This window comes from Rhincodon typus, chromosome 16 (genome assembly GCF_021869965.1).
Source record: "Rhincodon typus isolate 14 chromosome 16, sRhiTyp1.1, whole genome shotgun sequence".
NCBI classification, from domain to species: Eukaryota; Metazoa; Chordata; class Chondrichthyes; order Orectolobiformes; family Rhincodontidae; genus Rhincodon; species Rhincodon typus.
Genome location: NC_063347.1, coordinates 46,201,945 through 46,223,282, shown reverse-complemented (window position 1 = coordinate 46,223,282; position 21,338 = coordinate 46,201,945). Strand labels below are relative to the sequence as shown.

General features: G+C 39.4%; 1 protein-coding gene across 1 annotated transcript in view; it reads left to right on the top strand.

The window, feature by feature from the left end:
- Positions 1–21,338, top strand: part of chl1b (cell adhesion molecule L1-like b) — an 809,671-nt gene that overhangs the window by 703,106 nt on the left and 85,227 nt on the right. The window contains exon 26 of the mRNA XM_048606742.1: positions 13,474–13,653. Within this exon, the coding sequence (XP_048462699.1) occupies positions 13,474–13,653 (180 nt within the window). The remainder of the gene's footprint in view (positions 1–13,473; positions 13,654–21,338) is intronic.

Genomic DNA, 21,338 nt, shown 5'->3' with positions numbered 1-21,338 from the left:
CAGCAGTTCTGGCAACAAGAAAATACTCCGTTGAAAACAAGGTTAATGGCGGAAATCACTGTGTCATTAAACCCAAACAGTCTACTCTTATCAAGAGATCTGATTGCAAAATATCTGAAGGAAGGAAGAACTGTTTGAAGCAAATTTCAACAGACTGTTGGGAGGTATACAAATAATGACTGGTTGCCACTCCACTCGAATATCTGTAGGTTTTTCAACATAGAGTATGTCAAGGAGATTTATGACTGGACCAAAAGAGCAGCAGTTCTGGCAACAAGAAAATACTCCGTTGAAAACAAGGGCAAGGGAGGTCAACACTGACTGCAATGAACTGTTGGCGAGGTGAGTGGAAAACGAACTTGAGTTGTACTCTTCGAAGAAAATGATCATCAAGGGAGCCCTAGGTCCCATAGAGGACCTGTTATAACAGAGCTTGATATCAAAGCCACAGTGAATGAATTGAGCAAAACACTTGACACATTTGCCACGGGTCAAGCTTGAGGTATTGTTGCGACACCACCCGAGACCAGTGCTCCTGCAGCATCTGTAAAAACTTCTCTATCTGTGCTGGTGGGAGTACCCCAGGATATGTATGTGACCCTGCACAAAAGAAAGGTTGACTACAGCATTTACAGCAACTATTAACTAACCATGTTTTGTATCATGGGATTAGTATGTGCTCATGTTGCCATTCACAGACTCCAGATCCTGGCTAAACTCATCACCTTCAGATCCCAGTACGGTTTCAGAACTGGGACATTTGTAATTGACATGGGCTACTCTGTTCAGCTGCTGCAAAGAAAATGCTGTGAACAAAATGACCTCTAAATATTACCTTCATCAATCCTGTGAAGGTATTCGACCATGTGAGCAGCGGTGGTCTATTTGAACTGCTAGAGAAACAAACTGCTTGTCGAAGCATCTCTTTTGATCTCTTTACATGACAACATGATGGGTAAAATCAGCTGTGATGGGCCAAAATTGACACCGTTTGAGATCCGTGATGATGTGAAACAAGATTGTGTTCTGTAACTTTGGCATATTCTTCAGGTCATCTACTGAGGGTGTCTAATTATTACTGTTCAACCTTGCTCGCTTCGGATCTAAGACCCTGATCTAAGATCCTCCTTTAGAGAGTTGCTCATTGCTGATGATGCCACACTGGCATTCTGTTCTGCAAAACAGCTTTGCTGGCAATTGGATAGACTCCCTCCTACCTGTGAAGAGTTTTGTTTGGCCACCGGCATCAAAAAGACAAATGTTATTATCCACAATTTTGCTATACCACCATAATCAGCAGTGATCGTGTGACCTGGCAGTTGTTAATAACTGCATGTAACAAGGTTCCACAATCATCAGCAATCTGCCATTTGAAGCTGAAATGTGCATACCTAGCAAAAAAGCTGAAGCTGTCATATCTGAGCAAAGAAATTGTAGAACAACAATAACCAGACTGAGAGCACCAAAAGGCAAGTGTACCAAGTCTGCGTCCGTAATTCACTCCTTTGCAATGCTGAGTCCTAGTCAACATATGCTAGGTAGTAGAGAGGTCTGAAATATTTCTACGTTTGCCTGTTTTCCCTTGGCATGGCAATGTCACTAACTGTAGGATTCTTGAAGTGTGCTGATTCCATCAGCATTTACTCATTACTAAACCCACAAAGACTGTGCTGACTCAACAAGTTCATCTGATGGAAAATGGCCACATGCACAAAAAGCTTTTGTACTATGAATTGGCCACTGGGTCACAATGTTCTGGGTGTCCATACCTACATTACAAGGACACCTGTAAGCATGATATAAAGATGGCAGACATTGACACTGACACCTGGAGACAGTGGGTGATGGCTGTGACCCCTGGTGGCTGACTGTTAGAAAGCACATTGGAGCAGAAAAAGACTTCGAGAAAATAGAGACCAGCAAACCATTGTCCTCCTTTGCAGCAAATGCGGACATAGACTTCGTTCACTTACCATTGGTGCTCTCAGTCAGGTTATTGTTGATCCACATTTTCTTAGCTTGGATATAATAGTCACAGCTTTTGTGATGGGTGTCTCGATTTCAGCTTCAAATGACAGATTGCTGATGATTGTGGAGCCTTGATACAAGAAGCTATTAACAACCGCCAGGGTCACATTATCACTGTTGATTATGGTGCTCTGGCAAAATCCTGGATGATAACGTTTGTGTTCTTGATGTTGGTGGCCAAAACAAGCTCTTTACAGGTAGGAGGGAGTGACGTTCCTTGAACCACATCAGATGATGCTTAACACAAAGTAGACAACCACAACACAAACCGTTGTCTTTTTCAGACAGACGGCTGCAGCAAACAATCTCTCCTCGTTGTCGGTAGACTTGGACAAGGTTCAGACTTGTGCTGATATCTGGTGAGTAATATGCACACCATGCAAGTGCCAAGCAACAACTATTTTCAACAAAGAGAATGTATCTGTTTCTCCATGACTTTCAGTGGCACTACCATCACTGCATTCACATGTCTACATTTTGGATGTTATCATTGACCAGATAATTGATTGGACTAACATTATATCTTGAATACTGTGACTACAAAAACAGACTGAGGATTCTGTGGCAAGTAACTCAAATTCTAATTCCTCAAAATCTGTCCGCAATCGAAAAGTTACAAGACAGGTGAGTAGTGAAATACTTGTCACTTGCCTGGATATGTTCACTTGAGACAACACTTGAGAAGCTTAACACAATCCAGTACAAAGCATCTTGTTTGATTGACACCCGTTCATATTTTAAACATACATTCACTTCATCACCAATACTCAGTGGCAAGCATGCTCACTATTTGCAAAATGCACTACAGCTGCTCGCTAAGACTCCTTCATTCTAAACCCACGGTCTTGACCACCTAAAAGGATGAGGGCAACAGCACATGTGAACGCCACTGCCTGCATGTTGCTTTCCATGTCACATACTACCTTGATTTGGAACTATATTGCCATGCCTTCAGATTGGTAGGGTCAATATCCTGGAACTGGATGGATGAAGCTGATAAGGAAGGCATATCAACACCACCTTCTCAGAGAGATGAGAGACAAATGTTGACCTTGCCAATGGTATGCCCATCCTTTAAAGAATAAAAAAGAGACCTGGAGTCAAAATACCTGGAGTCTGGCAGAACTTGCTTTGAATAAACTCGTATCAGGTATCTAGCTGAACACTTATAGACATTTTGATGGCTCCTTATTACCATCTGTTAATATAGATTGGCATTTTCATTTCATGCACTTCAGGTGTTGGGGGAGAGTTGTGTGTTTGCAATCAACTACACACTCAAACTGTAAAAGCACTTGTGGATATCTTTAACACAAAATAATTGATATACACGTGATAATTTTGAAAGAGCAAGGTGAGTTCACACAATCTATCCTGAATACTATTTGAGCGTAGAGCTTGAACACTGGCTGACAGTAGATTTGATGTGAGCACTCAGAATAGGGTAAGAAGCCATTCAATGAAGCATCAATTTAGAATTTTTCTCTTTGCAAAATGATCTTCATATTTGGACAATTCTATTAGAAGCAGTGCGTTAGTAGCTCCTTAAAATATTGCAAGAATCCTGACTCTTTTCCTGTTATGTCGTGTTTGGGTTTAAGAAGTTAAATACTATTGGAGTATGTGTACTCTCAATATGAGTCAGAAACAACATCCTGGCTGATAAAATCTAACATTGAATGAGTGCTGGATAGTTTGAGACGCCATACTTTGGGTAAGATTAAATTAGGGCTTCATTTTACGTAGAAATAATAGGTTCAATAATACTATTTCAAAGGAAAGCAAGGGAATTCTTCAAGATGTGTTTGCTGATATTTATCTTTCAACTAACATCTTTAAAGCAGATAACCCCAATGAATTTATCTCATTACTGTTTGTGGGAGCTTGTGCAAATCGACTGCTAGGTTTCCTATATTTTATCACTTCTAAATTACTTTGCTGGCTGTAAATATTTTGGCATGTCTTGAGACCATGCGAAGTGCTATATCAATGCAAATTCATTATTATTTTCATATTGTAAGAAATCATAGCAATTCCTGATTATATTCCGTCAGAGCATTGTGTATATCGGGATAGCAGAATGCTGGACCATAATTCGAGGTACAGAAATAAGAATAGTGGTGAACAGTTTAGTTCTGATTAAAAATAGAAATTTCATTTTGGCTTGCTTCTAAAATTGAGAAGCCTTCGTGTTAAAATTTGTTATATTGTTACCTCAAAATCTCAGTCATCTTATTAAGATAGATGAGCACTTTTCTCTAACATGCCTGATCAATGCATTGTTTTGTGCTTTACACATTTCCTGAATTTTAGGTTTCATTAGCAGCCATAGGATATCTGAAGAATTAATGACTTTTTTTTTGAAATGGTATTATGCCTTATTAACATACTTAAGGGGCTTAATATCTATCTACACAAAATGCTTAAGAATATGGCCCCCACACATTTAGCAGTGGTATAGCCATATCAATATGCCACTGCAAACCAAAATATAGTGTAACATGCATATATTTCTGTCCCTTAAGTTATTTAAATGTATCTCTCAAATTTTGCCAATGATTGGTAGATTATTAAATGATGTCAATTGTGCAAACAGTGTTGAAGCTAAAATTTCACAGGACTGCAGATGTGAGGAACTTGTTGAAGTTACTCCATGAATCTGCCAATGCCTAAAGTAAATTGCAGAGTATTTAAATCCTAAACAAGCTAAATTTTACAACTTATTGCTGTTAGAATTTTGCCACGTTCTTGAACCTATTAGTACTATCAGCAACTGTAACATATTGATGTGCAAAATTAGCTTGCAATTTGGCTGCATGTTGTGGCAAGAAATGTTCGTGTTTGCACCTGTAAATTTCACGTGCTATATATATCTATTTGGTGCCAATAATTATGTTCATCGAATTCCAGCTATTTTAAGGGTTGGCAAAATATACTTGGGACATTTACAGACAGCATATCAAACTTTAGTGTTCAGAGGCCATTGACCGAATTTATACTCCTATCAGGGAGTCAAACCCAGTTGATGTTCTTGATGGAAATTCAGATGTGCTTTGCAAGATTGGAATTAATCTAACGTTGCTGCCAGTAAATGTGATATTCTGCTGGCTGCTCATACCTTTTAATGTCACTTGGTCTCCAACTAATGTAATATAGTCCAAGAGGCTTTTGCAACTATATGATGTCCACTGATGATCTAATTCAGTATCCTTAATTTGTGAGCAAAGGATACCATTTTATGGATTTATAAATAGGGATATAGAACATTTGAGCAAACAAGTGAAACTAAATTTGTAAAAGCCAATTCTTACATCACAGAGTGAAGACTGCAATTTCACATGACCCATTATAGAAAGTACATTAAATACAGAGAGCCTAAATTCACTGCTTAAGCTATTCCAGGCGCAGTAGTCTGCTGTGGAAATTATGCGATGAAATATGTGTTCCTGAACACCACTTAGTGACCAAACACGAGGTCCATATTTCAGGAGGATATCAGGGAGAGTACAGACACACATATTGCTACCACAGTGAAACTTTCAAAAGTGATATGGGGGCAGGGTGGCTTCTCCTTGTAATGTGGAAAGATGATGCACAATCTTCATTTCAGTCAACCATAACAGCACCTAACAAGGAAGTCAAACTATCCAAAACATTAGGTCAGTGGAACCGAACATATATTTACATGTTATATTTATTTATCTATTCATTGTAATACAGAGAAGGCTTCAAAACCATTTCTTCTTCATATGCCTACCACCGCATTTAGATTCAGGCCCACCATGTACATCTGGAGTGGTGGATGCCTGCTGAAGAGGAATTCATGGTAACTGTGAAGACTTTGGCAGGCTTCGAGGCCTATAGTGCCCCTTGCTGGTGACCAGATACAAGTGCGTTCTACTCGGCTTGATTGGCTGCAGGCAATGAGCTCACTGGCAGATGAGAAGTGGCATTGCAGACCATCTTGAACAAATGAAAAAGTACAGCACAGGAACAGGCCCTTTGGCCCTCCAAGCCTGTGCCGACCATCATGCCCTAATTAATCTCAAAACAAACCTGCCATTTTTCGATCTGTATCCCTCTTTTCCCTCCCTATTCGTGTACCCATCTAGGTGCCTCTTAAATGTCTTCAATGTGCCCGCTTCCGCCACCTCTTCTGGCAGTGCATTCCAGGCTGCTACTGCTCTCTGCGTGAAAAACTTCCCTTGCACATCTCCCTTAAACTTTTACCCTCTGACCTTGAACCTGTGCCCCCTTGTAATTGAAACTTCAACCCTGGGAAAAAGCCTCTGACTACCCGCCCTATCTATGCCTCTCATAATTTTGAAGACCTCTATCAGGTCTCCTCTCAGCCACTGTCTTTCCAGTGAAAACAATCCTAGTCTTTCTATCCTTTCCTCATAGTCAATGCCCTGGAGACCAGGCAACATCCTGTTGAACCTTGTCTGTACTCTCTCCAAAGCTTCCACATCTTTCTGGTAGTATGGTGACCAAAACTGCACACAGTATTCCAAATGCAGCCTAAAAAGGGTTTTATATCGCTTAGGAGTGTCCTGAGATTAAACTCCTGGTCACCTCTCTGTCACTGTCCCTTCCTGTGGCTTTCTGCTGGTACTACCCTATCTCCTTGAGAAGAAGGGGCGCCTTGAGTGAGGATGAAATAGAACAAAGAACAAAGAAAATTACAGCACAGGAACAGGCCAAATGGCCCTCCAAGCCTGCACCGATCCAGATCCTCAATCTAAACCTGTCGCCTATTTTCCAAGGATCTGTATCCCTCTGCTCCCTGCCCATTCATGTATCTGTCTAGATACATCTTAAATGACGCTATCGTGCCCGCCTCTACCACCTCCGCTGGCTACGCGTTCCAGGCACCCACCACCCTCTGCGTAAAGAACTTTCCACGCATATCTCCCTTAAACTTTTCCCCTCTCACCTTGAAATCCTGACCCCTAGTAATCGAGTCCCCCGCTCTGGGAAAAAGCTTCTTGCTATCCACCCTGTCTATACCTCTCATGATTTTGTAGACCTCAATCAGGTCTCCCCTCAACCTCCGTCTGTCTAATGTAAATAATCCTAATCTACTCAACCTTTCTTCATAGCTAGCGCCCTCTTACCAGGCAACATCCTGGTGAACCTCCTCTGCACCCTCTCCAAAGCATCCACATCCTTTTGGTAATGTGGTGACCAGAACTGTATGCAGTATTCCAAACGTGGTCGAACCAAAGTCCTATACAACTGTAACATGACCTGCCAACTCTTGTACTCAATACCGCATCCGATGAATGAAAGCATGCCGTATGCCTTCTTGACCACTCTATCGTCCTGCGTTGCCACCTTCAGGGTACAATGGACCTGAACACACAGATCTCTCTGTGCATCAATATCTCATCCTTCTCTCACATCTGAGCATATGCAGGTCGAAGCACATTATCTGAAACTCCGTGAACATACTGTTGAACCTTTTCTTTAAGGGGCTGGTGTCAGCCATTCCACGGAGACAGCCAAGCTCTAGTATGATGGAGCCACCTCCTGAGACAGAAGATTGATGGACTTTCACTCCTGCCCTCTGGCTCCACTGCGTGATGTTCCCCTGTCTCTGCAGAATGAGTATGTCAGTTCTGACTGACTGAGGAGATACACATTCTGCCTGGAGCTCAGATGGTGCCTGATCTCCACGGCCCTTTAGGTATTGGAGACCTCGGGTGTTTCTGCCTCCACTAGCTGGGTCACATGTCAATGATGTACTCAGCAGATTCTGTCTCTGAATCTGCTCTAGTCCTTACCACCAATCATAGAATAGAATCCCTACAGTGTGGAAACAAGCCCTTCAGCCCTACAAGTCCACACCGATCCTCAGAGCATCCCACCCAGACCCATCCCCCATAACACACCTAACCTGCAAATCCCTGGACACTACGAGGCAATTTAGCATAGCTAATCCACCTAGCCTGCACATCTTTGGACTGTGGGAGGAAACCGGAGCACCCAGAGAAAACTCACGCAGACACAGTGTGAATGTGCAAATTCCACACAGACTGTTGCCCAAGGGTACAATTGAACCCAGGTCTCTGGTGCTGTAAGGCAGCAGTGATAACCACTGAGCCACCGTGCCACCTAATCAAACCAAGATAACAGCCTCTGTGCTGGTAGTGGGTGCAGGTGGGCACTTCTCTGTTGGAGCCACTGAAGCGTCACCTGTCTCATCCTCAGGGAAGCTCATGCTCGGCTGCCATCATGTCCATCTTTATCTGTTTATCTCTTGACTGTTCATAACTGTGGAAGAGAAGAGAGAGAATTCAATGGTTGAAGAAGTACAACCCCTAATGTAAAGGAATGTTTGGGAGTTTCTCTCCTTCAGCACAGGGCCAGTGTTGGTCCTCACCTTACAGCTGAACCAGATCTTCCTCCAAAGAGGGTGAGGATTCTGGGAATGGGTCTCCATCATCTGGGACCCCCTCCTTCCACTTGAGTTCTGGCTTGTCTTGCAGCAAGAGAAAGAGAAGGATTGAGTGGGATATGAATATATGCATCATCTTGCCAGGAGGTGAACCCTCTCCCATAAGTGAGTATCAATTGTGGTGCTCAGGATTGGCAGCATAAAATGGGTATGGGCTGTTCAGTGCATATCATGCATGTGATAATGAAGTAGGCATGAGCATGCCATCTGACTGTACAGTAGCAGAATTAGAATAAGTGTCTATGAACTTGCAGTGAGAAGATTGTGGCACTTAATGTGGTGGAGCACTGGGGATAAATCATCCATTTCCTGTGGTGGGCCACATGTCATTGATGTTGATGAAAGGCACTGACCTCTGTGTGACCTGAGCCCAGGCAGCCTGGTTCTGATAGGAGGGTTACTCTCTCCCTTCAGAGAGGAAGAGAACCTCTTCTCTCGTTCAGACTGCTTGGAGCAGATACTCTAATGAGAGATTGTTAAAGCAGGGAGTCCCCTTTGACTCCTGACAGTAATCTCTGGGATAGGGTAGGACCTGTGAAGTTCCTCATGTTTAGCAAGTGAAGAGGTGTCTGCATGACCTTTAAATATAACATCAGAACCTTCAACCCCAGGAGGTACCAGTAGAAGCAAGAACCTTCACTTGCCACCTGGATGATTCACCGTTTAATTCACCTCAGAACACATTTTCATAGGACATAAAAAGCTGATGATTGCTCCAGAACTCTTGCCACAGGCCATAATGGATGTGATACCATCTGCAACACCCATCACCATACTTGAAGTCTAAATTGGAAAATCCCATCCAACATCATGAATTTAAAAATGTAATCAGAAGAAATGTCATTTCACACAGTTCATAGATTGCTTTGCCGCAGGAAGTGCTTGAGGCATAGAATATTGCATCTTCTAAGGAAAAGTGGATTAGTACAAAAAGCAGAGCAAAAGACAGGGCTTTGGGAAGGAATATTTACTATCAGTAAACCAACATACTCTTGAGCAGCAATGTTGAACTACAATAGTCCTGTAGGTAGATTTTTAATTTGCATTACCAACAGGATTTTTTTATCTTTTGCTGGGACATATTGCATACTTTGCATCTGCTTTCCAAATACTTAAGTTAATGGTCAATAAATGTTAATTAATATCAAGTTAATGCTAACATTGAGTCAGCCTCCCTACTGGAATTGGGAAATCTTCATTGAAGACGAAGGTATTTAAGAATAAACTTTTGCTTTTCCTTCTGTTCTACCATTACTGTTATTTATGCATTGATCTGAAATTTGGCAGTGAAGCTGTATACCTGGGAATTAAATTTTCTTCTTCATTTTAAGCTTTGAAGATGCAAGCAATCGATATTGCTTTCAACTTGTATCCAAAGGCAAGTTTCTTTCCACCTTGCATAAAAATGATCACGTCCCAGAACTGTGCAGCACAAGCCAAGAAATGTCTCGACTTAATCCCCAATATGTGCTAAATTAGTGCACCACTGGCCTCAGCACTCTGGGCCAATAAAAGCAAAAATACCTGATAGGATTCTATTGCGTATAGCTATCCAGTGAAAGATATCACCCCTGAGACACCACTTCATTTAGTTCATACCTGAGAATTACGAGATATTGACTATTCATTCAGACATGAATTTGGCTGAAAGCCATAAACTTTAAATAGGCAGATTCAAAATCACATAGTTTATGCAATTTCACAGAGGATTTCACAAAGAGATAGCAACAATTCCACCAATAATTAATCATTATTAATATCAGTTTTGGATGACTGTCCAAAATGCTGCTAGTCTTTGGCCATCATCTTGTATATCTCTTTCTTATGATTGGAACTGGGTTTAATGGGAATAGGATCTTATTGTCCCATAAAGGTTCCCCATAAAAAATACCTCTTCATTCAAAATGTCCAACACTATGTCCAGTAATTTTTCTAAACAATAGGGAAAAAAGATCTGTCATCCAGTTACCGTCCACCATCCATAAAATCTCTGAACACGTTGACTCAAGAATATCTAGCTACTTTCTTATAAATAATCTGTTTTTATACTTTATAACAATTTAAAGACAGCACATATCAGCACTGTTTTTAACCAAGCAATGAACTTCTAGCAAAAAAGAAAAGCACACTTCCCTTCACCGACTTCACCACTCAGCATATTTTACTTCTTACAGTTAACCTCATTAAAGCACCTTTTTACCCTTCTGTAGCAAATTCTGATTTTCAACCAGATTCCCGATCCACTCACTCAGCCTCTCTTTACTCTGTCTCACTCAGGTGAATTCTCCCACTCACTGACCGTTTGCCGAAATTGACTGTGCACTTTAAAAACTCCTGCTGTAAACAGAACGGTAATGAGTCACTTTCTAACTTAGCTTTCTGCGACAGTGATCAACAACGTATTCAGGGAAGTGATTTCAGGTATTGAGAGATAACTGTCACTATCAAAAAAACTGCTGTTTAACGAAGCCACATCACCTTGTGCAAAGTCTCTTAGTTCAAGTCAAAAGCTGACTTATTTGTCGAAAATTGAACTTGGTAGATGTGTACCAGTTAAATTCCTACTTTGAACCAAGCTCTCAGAAGTACTCACTCAACCTCTGTTTCACTCAGGTGAAGTTTACCTCACACTGACCATGCATCTTTACTGTGTGGTTTGCTGCTCACTGAGAGAAGATAGCCAAAATAAATAACAGAGCTACTCTGCAAACCAAACAAAACACTGTTGACTGATAGGGAAAACTCAATCTCAGTTTAAATCTTATGAGGGGTAGAGCTGTAAGACTTCAACAGTTTGTAACTAGTGGAAGAATCTATAATGGCTCTCACAGTGCCTTATTACAAAAGAATGTAATAGGCAGAGTAACCTGGAAAAATTGAAAAATAACCATAGGAACTGAGGCTACCACATTCAATAGACGGTAAGTTAGGTCTTTATCTCTGAAAGTAGCAGTGCAGAAGAAAATAATTTGAAGATTGTTTTGTCTTATGAGGGAATTGTTAGGAAAAGTAAAACTAAATGCATGTCATCAATTGTTCCAAACAGTATTGTGAAGCTTATAGTGCCTGTCTTTATCTAATTCTTTTCTGTACCATAAAAGTTTTGTTGTTTAAAAAATAAAATTTCAGTGTGTTCTATTGGTTAAAATGTTGCTTTAAAAGTGTTGCTTTTAAATGTTAACAGTCCTTAACCAGATTGTAACTGTTAAATTGTCATGTTTTATTCCTATCAAGTTCAACTCGGGAAAGCTTTCCTTTGGACATCAATACTTGTAGATAATTAGGATGCCCTTTGGTACTTTTTCATGTGTGAGCCGGATCTGTAACTGTCCTGAAACACAGCACTATTATCTGACCACAAATGGGCCATGGCCCTGTTTGTGGTACTGCTTTGACCATTCATTAGCACGACTATAGATACTGGGTAATTGTTATGCTTTCCCTTCATAGTCGTCCACTTGGAACTTGTCACGAAAAGTGTACAATGAATACCGTGGATGAACATTTTTAGTTTTAAAAGTTCAACAGATTTTCCTAAAGTGTGTCCTTGGAGGGCACCAAAATTAAGGTTTGTAAAATATTGCTCCAATCCTTTATTATTCTTGGTGGAGAAGGAGTTAGTAAAGGAAGCATGTAAGGTAGATGTATCTTCATGAGAATGCTAATTTTAAACATTATCATTTTCCACCATTGGTGATCATACTCCATGCATCCTGAACATTATGAGTAACAGTTATTATCTCTTCCCATATTTGCAGCCCTTTATACATGAATTAATGGCCCATAATTAAGCTGATTTGGCTCAATATCTGTATCAGCAATAGTGCAGTGAATTAAAAAGCATTATATCACACAAATTTGTAAGCAGTATTTGTTGTGTAATGATCATGAACAACACAAGTAAAGCTTATTTATATGAGTGTTTTTACTCAGACTGTAATTTGATCACTTTGTATACTGAGACTTGAATTGCTACTAAGTCCAGTTTGAGATACCATAAAACAGAGTGATAGTCAGAATCTAATGTGTTGCATTTTGTGAACAGGACCTGAATTATGTTAAGTTTTACTGATCTTGAAAGGAGTTATCAATAAAGGATTGATACTTCCAATGCATGGTTTTCCTCATTCCCAACATCATTTACCCAGCAACAGGATCATATATATCCAACAACAAAAATTCAAGTAGGATAGCCAACCAATCATCTCAGAGTATTCTCACAGACCTGAACCCAGCATATAAAATGTTCTGACTGATTCATTTTTTATGAAGATTCACTGAAAGCAAAATTATAGATAGGGATATACCAATGTGGTTAAGATATAAGCTAATAACCAAACTTAAAATATATTTTAAAGGTGGAATTTTTTTATCATGCTGGAGAAATATGACATTCTGCCAATAGAGCTTATTTTTCAGGGCCAGTGTAATTGTTCAGCAATTTGGACATATGGGCTACTAAATCAGTTACGCCTTATTCAACAAATGTTTTCATAGTAAGATAAATAGGGTTAAAAAGCCAAGCTCTCATCAACTTGGTGAATTTTACTGTTCATTTAGGGGGACCTCAATCCTCATCATGGACAGCATCTTCTGGATTTCTGTGGATTCCAGAAGTTTCTGCCAGTTTCAGAAGAAGAATGAAGGTGAACATTGACAGTTAGTGCCACAGAATCTATGTCATCTAAATATTCTGAGAAAAGAGTAGAGAAGATGTGTGTTAACTAGATTCACAAACCTTTGCCTCCTTAGTGGAAGGTATGCATTGACCAACGTACTGAGAGGGAAAACACAGTATTCTAGCTATTTTGCACATGTAACGGAAAATAGACAGAAAATCAAACAAAAACACTGCCTTTCCACAGCTTTCATTTTACTTAAATTAGTTGTCAAACTAACAGCAAAATTATTTTCCTTGTTTCTCCCAGGTACAGATATCGAACACACCATAGCAAAATCTCATACTTAAATGTTTTATGTTACAGTTAATGACACAGAAGAAATTGGTTCTTTGAATACTATTAATATTACGGATCCTGATACAACCAAGATAGTAGTCTCTGACCTTGACACCAGCAGCAAGTATAAGTTCTACCTGAGTGCTTACACAAGGAGTGGATATGGGAAACTTATTACAGAAGAAGGGACAACAGTAATGGAAGGAGGTAAGGCAACCATGTTTGCAAATTCAAATCTTTAGTAATGAGTGATTGTTTTTGAATTACTCTGGTGTAATTCAAGGATTTTTGAGTTGCTGCTTCATAATATCACAAATATTCTTTGTACACAATGTATTAATCTTTCTATACAATTTAAAACAGTTGGGAATGACATTGCATTCTATGTATACTGAAAACAGAGTTGTTTTTTCATTTGTCTTATTAATTTTGTTTGATTTATCATTTCATTAAAAATGGCAAATGAAAACAGGTAAATCAGATACACAACAGTAAGTTAAAATGTTGTAAAACCTATTTTGAAAAGATAATTTTAATATAACTATAATACAAATGTCTGTTTCATAAAATTGGCAAATTCTAAGAATAATTGTTTTGTAACTATTGGTATTTTTTAATCTGTGTAAAATCACAACAGCTCTGCAATTTGCATGAGTACGACCTATACTAAAAAATGACCACCTCATAACTTAGATTTCATTTGCAATTAGAGAGTTTTAGCAAAAGTTATAGCCCAAAATACTAACTGTGCATCAGATCCTAAAATAGATGACCGTAGTGGATGAATTAGTGATCATTTTTCAAAGCAGTTTAGATTCAGAGACTAAGGGAAGGAGGGAGAAATTAGGTGACCACAAACCTATCATTCACAGTGAAGTGAGTAAGCATTTGAACAAGCGTGAGCTGTTCCAAGACATTTGTCTTGGCTCTGGGAAAAACAGATCATTCCTGACTAATCTAATTTAATTTTTTGAAGTGATCACTAATTTGCAGTGAAAAGCTCAGCAGGTCTGGCAGCGTCTGTGAAGAAAAAAATCAGAGTTAACGTTTCAAGTCCGGCGACCCTTCCTCAGAACTGATGGTAGCTGGGAAAACGTCAGTTTATATGCAGAAAATAGGGAGGGGTGTGGAGTAGGGAGTAAATGATAGGATAGAGCCTAAAGAGAGAGAAGAACAGTTGGACAGACAAAGGAGTTGGTAATGATCTGGCTGGGAGGGTGAATAGTTGTTAATGGGGATTGTTAGTGAATAACAACAGGTCGTGTGTAAGAGCAGGCTATGTGATAACATGGCCTGGTGTGGTGGGATAGGGGGCTGGGACATGGGAGAGTTTAGGCCCTAAAACTATCAAACTCGATATTGAGTCTGGAGAGCTGTAGGGTCCCCAAGCGGAAAATGAGGTGTTGTTCCTCCAGCTTACGTTGAGCTTTGTTGGAACACTGCAGCAGGCCAGAGACAGAGATATTTGCCAGAGAACAGGGTGGTATGTTCAACTTCAGCACTCCACCTTGTTCGCTGGCCAAATATCTCTGGCTTGCTGCAGTGTTCCAGCTTGGGAACCCTGCAGCCCTCTGGACTCAATATCGAGTTCAATAATTTTAGGGCCTAAACTCTCCCATGTCCTAGCCCTCTACCTCACACAGTCGGCCTTGTTACCACATAGCCTGCCAATACACACCCCCTGTTGTTAGTCACTAACAATCCCCGTTAACAACTATTCACCCTCTCAGCCAGATCGTTATCAAATCCTTTGTCTATCCAACTGTTCTTCTCTCTCTTTAGGCTCTATCCAATCGTTTACTTCCTACCCTACACCCCTCCCTACTTTCTGCATATAAACTGACATTTTGACCAGCTACCATCAGTTCTGAGGAAGGGTCACCGGACCTGAAACATTAACTCTGATTTTTTTCCAGCAACTTCTGTTTTTGTTCCTGATTTACAGCATCCGCAGGTTTTTTTGGTTTTTACTAATTTGCAGTGGATCGGGATTTTCTACGTGTTCTTGAAGCATTTTGGAATGAAAGCAAACAGGATGTAAGATAACTTTTTGACACGACCTAGTCATTTGTTGACAGTAAGGAAATATGCGGTTATAAAGACTGTATCCTTTTATTTTCCCATAATTTTGATTGCGCACTGAAATGGGAATAAAGCCTGTGTTTTCAAAAAAAAAACAAGGATTGTGAAAGGGATTGTTGCATGTTTTTTAAAGGCAAGTTACCTGATAATCATTACAAGTACTGTTTATGCTGGTGTTGATCAAGCTGCAGGGGAGTTTAGGTGCAGACAAGCTTGAGTTAATGAGTATCTGTAAATGGAGACTTGTTCAGCATCAAGTAGCTGATTGGTCTGGTCTGCAGTAGTAACCAGTTAATGAAATCAAAGGCCTTCTGCATGCCAACAACTATGTAAATAGTTTCTAGGTGGTTGTTCACCTTGTGTGGGTATGAATGTTTGAGCCATAAGCTATCAGACTTCCCGAAAGAAAGGAGCTGTCTTTCTCTCTGCAGTAAACAACTTCAAGCCTGAAGAAAGCCTGTTTATTTTCCCTCATCAGTTGCTGTAAGCTGGGGGTCTTGCCCAAAATGTCAGATAAGTACGAACTGATCACCCTGTGCCTCCTGCAAGCAAGTGAAAATACCTGGAGAAGGAAGATCTAAGAAAAGCATGATCTGACAAAGGAAAATCTCAACAACCCCGATAGACATATACCATTAAACTGTCATCCCAGTCTTCTCTTCTGATCAGGACAACTTTTTTTTTTATTTTGCATCTGTTGTGTGGTTAGCAGATGAGATAAGTCTTGGTTCCTTGAGATCTGTACTAAGGCCTGTATTTTCGCTAGGTATAATGATTTGAGTTAAGGATTTGAGGTTTAAATATCCATAATTCAAGTTAATGCTAAATTTAACTAATTATAGCAGGCAGTCTCGATGACAGACTAAGTGAACAGACAAAATTAGAGCAACTGGGGTTCATTCTTAATTAGAGATAACAAGGTGTAGAGCTGGATGAACACAGCAGGCCAAGCAGTATCAGAGGAGCAGGAAAGCTGACGTTTCGGGCCTAGACCCTTCTTCAGAAATCCTTCAGAATTCCTATTATCTCTTCATTCTTAATCAAGTGTGAAGTCAGCTGAGGAAGACAAATCAGAATATTTTCTCAATAGGAAGAGACGAGGAGCTGCGGAAATACAAAGGATTTACAAATCATTAAAAGATACTACTCAGCGAAAAGAAAATTTAGCCATTTATTTTAAAGGAATTAAAGTGAGAATGTTTGACTTAATTTGGAAAGAGCATTGGTTCGATCCTGTCTGGAGATTTACATTCAGTTTTGGATACCAAGAGCTGGTGTGCAGAGTTGAAGAACCCCAGAGCCACTTAAAAATGCCAGGACTTGATTCACGTTTCCAGTTTTTGCCGGCATAGGAAAAGGTTAAGAGTCATAAACTCATATCTTACATTTCCAGTTTTACAGTCTCTGTTGCAAGGTAAGTAACTCCTACTCCCCTGCAGCCTCTGTGGCATCAAACTAAATTTACTATGACTTGAATTTCATGATTTCAAAGGATTTGTGTATCATATTCTAGATACAGGAATCGTTTGAAAGGTAACCTCTAAACATCTTAGATATGTGCCCTCAATGCCAACTTGGGCCCTCCCACCTCAGTGGCCCCTTAAATCTCCCTTCGACTCATGTTGGTTCCATTCCTATTGATCCAGTATATACAATGGACTGAACCAATGAACCCTGTACTATCAATGGCATGTGTGAAACTGCTTGACAATCATCACATTCATAATTTTGTTTTGTATAAAGAAAATTAGTTCTTAAAACTCTATAAAAATTGTCAATCAAACCGACTATTGAAGCAGTCATAACAAACACTTTGAGCACCTCACACCTCCATCTTGTGCAAATAAGCATTGAGATAATGACAAAAGAAATCACAACAAATATTATACCTCCACCAAGGTATCCATTAAGCAAAATCAATACTTCATTGCACCCATGTAAACAAAATGACTCTTCTAATCTTTTTAAAAGAATCTGGGGTCGTAACCAGCTTCCCCAGAGTAGATTAGGTGCATAATGGAGGAGTTATACTGAAAGGTCTGCCAAGTCAGAAAATTTCCTTGGAAGCAAAAATCTGACAAATAAATTGTATAAATCTTGGAAAGAATAAAGTGCACATTGATCATCATTATATCATTGATTAAAGCGTTAATTTTTGAAGCAAGGCTGCATAAAGATGACTTGTAATCCTTGTGTTCAAGATGCCAAGGGGCAATCAAATTGCGTTGTTTGAAATGATACAAAAATTCTACAGGGCAGTAATGAAAAATGCATTTACATTGCAATGAAATCAGGAACAAGATGGCATAATCTTAAAATTTGAACTAGGCTAAGTAAGACAAAGCCAGAAAGTACATTTTCACACAAACTATAATGAATATTAAGTCAATTGAGATTTAAAAGACTGAGAATGAAATGTCTTTAATGATTTCAAGGAACGATGTGTAAACAAAATTGAGGTGCAGATCAGCCATGATTTAATTGAATGGTGGAGCTCACCAGAGGGGCACTGCATTGTGATCAATTGTCTTGTAGCCTAGAGGGGGAAAACAAGTCAGTTAAAAAACAAAAAATACTTGAAAATGGAAGCACTGATCTGACTGGAGCTCCATTTTAAAGGACACAAAATGAGTCAAACTGGTGCATGTCACTTGCAAGTTATACTGGTATTCCTTCTGGGCATTCAGAGGGAAACATATACAGTTTTATAGCAAATGACACAGGTGATTATACACATAGGAGGAAAAATAAATCATAAGCTGCACAATATAGATAATCAAAGACCCCATTCAAGCTCTGGTTGCAATTTTAACTCGGGCTTTGAATTACACTGAGTACAGTAGTTAAATCAGAGTACATATTGTACTGAAAGCATAATGCCTTTCATTCTTTAATGGACTGGTATGGCTGTACTTTGGTGTTTCAATCTGTTTTCTCTGAATCCTGCAGTCAGCAAACATTATTTCTTGGGACGTAGAACATTATGTTCAACTCAAATGTAAGAGGTGTAATGGAAATGTAGAATTTGCACAGTAATTAAACTACAACCTAACGTTGTGTAAAAATGACTGAAGCAATTTCAGAATCTTATTCACTGATTGGAAGAAAAGTTTGTTAGTAGCATTCAGGAGAATATTCCCAAATAATTACTGAGGAGACAATTTTGTAAATTTCTGCCCTTACATGTTAATTTAATAATTTTCTACTGATGGAATCATTACTTACAACCCCATTATATTTAATTACCTGGATCAAATGTTCAACCTCAATGTATGAACTTTTAGCATTTTGTACAAACTGACATACTTGGGCAGCTTACGTGAATCAAACTAATTTCAGGTTAATCAGTTGATGCTCCCGGCCCTCGCAAGTGGGTCAGTTCAGCCACAAAGTAATATCAGGACAGTTGGTGGAGCTACATTTTGGGCTGTCAAAACATTTAGCAGCAGCTACTTTGTTAAATGCTGTTTTTCTCCCCCTGAGAAAATTCAAATATTGTGTGTTCAAATATTTTTTACAATTTTTTTTAAACTACAAGGTGATCTACGATATTGTTTCCATGCTTTTGTTCTGTCTATGTTAATAGGAGTTGGATGCCATATTTCTTGGTGAACACTTACAGCCAATAGGCCGTGATTTCTTGGTTCATTTAAGACTGAACATAAAACGTTTAATACATTTTTATCATCTTTACTGTAGTTTCGTAAATTCTAATGACTATTTCATTCCACTTCAGCACTAAAGAAATACTGTTGCACATTAGATTAAATGACACAGAACATTCCAGATGAGATTTTGAAGATTAAGCCTTTGTTCCAGTTAAATTATTGTGAAACCAAAAGCATATCCATTATTTGAAATACCAGATCATTTTTAAAGTAATAAATGGCAATTATGCAAATGTCCCCACTTCACGATGTGACAAAGGTCTGCTCAGTTGTAAGAAACAGGACTAGTTTGATGAGCAAAATTTTCTTGGTTCATTTATTTCCTTTGATCCAAAATAGCCAATGATACATCAAACCTCCTGCCACGTCAGAGCAAATCAAGAAAATAATAATGTCTCAATTTGGAATGTGGTCTCTAAACTGTGGGTCACTCATAAAACAACAGTTAGACAGAAACCATGCAGAAAAATGCAAACCATTCCCTCTGGGTATTTATTTCAAGTCAAAACATGAACATAATGGGGTGGCATGGTTTGTTTCTAGCCTTGGGTGACTGTGTGGATTTTTCACATTCACCCTCTGTTTGCAAGGTTTTCCTCTGGGTGCTCCCGTTTCCTCCCGCAGTCCAAAGATATGCAAGTTAGGTGGATTGGCCATGCTAAATTACCCATAGTATCCAGGGATGTGTAGGCTGGGTGAACTAGCCATGGGAATGCAGAGTTACAGGGATAGGGTAGGAGGGTCGGTTTGGGTGGGATACTTGTCAGAGGGGCAGTGTGAAATCGATGGGCTAAATCTCCTGCTTCCACACTGTAAGGAATCTAATACCTTTGATTCGATGATGGGTAGATTGTTGTTTTGAGAGGCAAATTTGAGAAGCATTCTAAGAGAAACACACCTATAAATGTCCTAAAAAGTGTTTGGAAGAAATATTCCCAAAATGGTAATGACCCATTTGTCACTGTATCTATGGTTACAACAATGATGAGGTCTTCAAAAACAGGCAAATATTTCTTCCTTAAGCTTGGAGGCATAGGTTTCACAAATTGTTAACCAGATTTTATTTTATAGAAAGTAAAAATGCATTAAACACGATGCACTGATACACGTTCTTTTTTTAGAAAACTTCTGTTGCTAATCGGTTTGCATGCCCAGTGGAATAACCCATATATTGCGATATGTCTTTGTGATTCATCAGTTCCTTGTCATTGACCCTACCAAGCAGCAACTGCAACTGTCAGAAAATGCAAATCAGAAGTGGGATACTCACAACATCGACGTGTTCCCTGTTCAGAAAATCTCCTGCCTAATGAGCAATTTATGTATAACAATGCAATGAAGTAATAAAGTTGATATTAAAAAGTAAAATAGGTCGCATTACAAACCCTGGGCTAATTACCACAATTTAGTGAATCAGTGCAGCATAGTCATTCATATTGATAATGAGAAATTAACATGAGAGATTATAAAATAACAGCAATATGTTCAGTGAAATATAAATGTGTTACAGATTATTTGGGTCCTTTCAAATTGATAACAATGCGTGGCACTGCTGATTAGAAAATTCTTTTGATGCAGTGCAAATTTCTGAATTTTTGCTGAGACATTGAAACCTGAAATAAGTTTAAAAAGACAAAAAAAGAGAAATGTATGCACTTAAATGTAGTGAAAATAATGAACTATAAAAAAAAAATCAGGACACATGTTGTACTGTCCATATAAATGGAGCAATTAATCCCTGAAACCATGGGTGTACTTTCAGCACAATACCATACAGGCAAAACATGCAAATCTGGTCAACCACTCCAGATTGAAGACAACAAGGTGCAGAGCTGGATGAACACAGCAGGCCAAGCAGCATCGTAGGAGCAGAAAGGCTGACGTTTCGGGCCTAGACCCGTCATCAGAAATGGGGGAGGGGAAGGGGGTTCTGAAATAAATAGGGAGAGAGTGGGAGTCGGATAGAAGATGGATAGAGGAGAGGATAGGTGGAGAGGAAACAGACAGGTTGGAGAGGCGGGGATGGAGCCAGTAAAGGTGAGTGTAGGTGGGGAGTTAGGGAGGGGATAGGTCAGTCCAGGGAGGATGGACAGGTCAAGGGGGCAGGATGAGGTTAGTAGGTTGGAGATGGGGGTGCAGCTT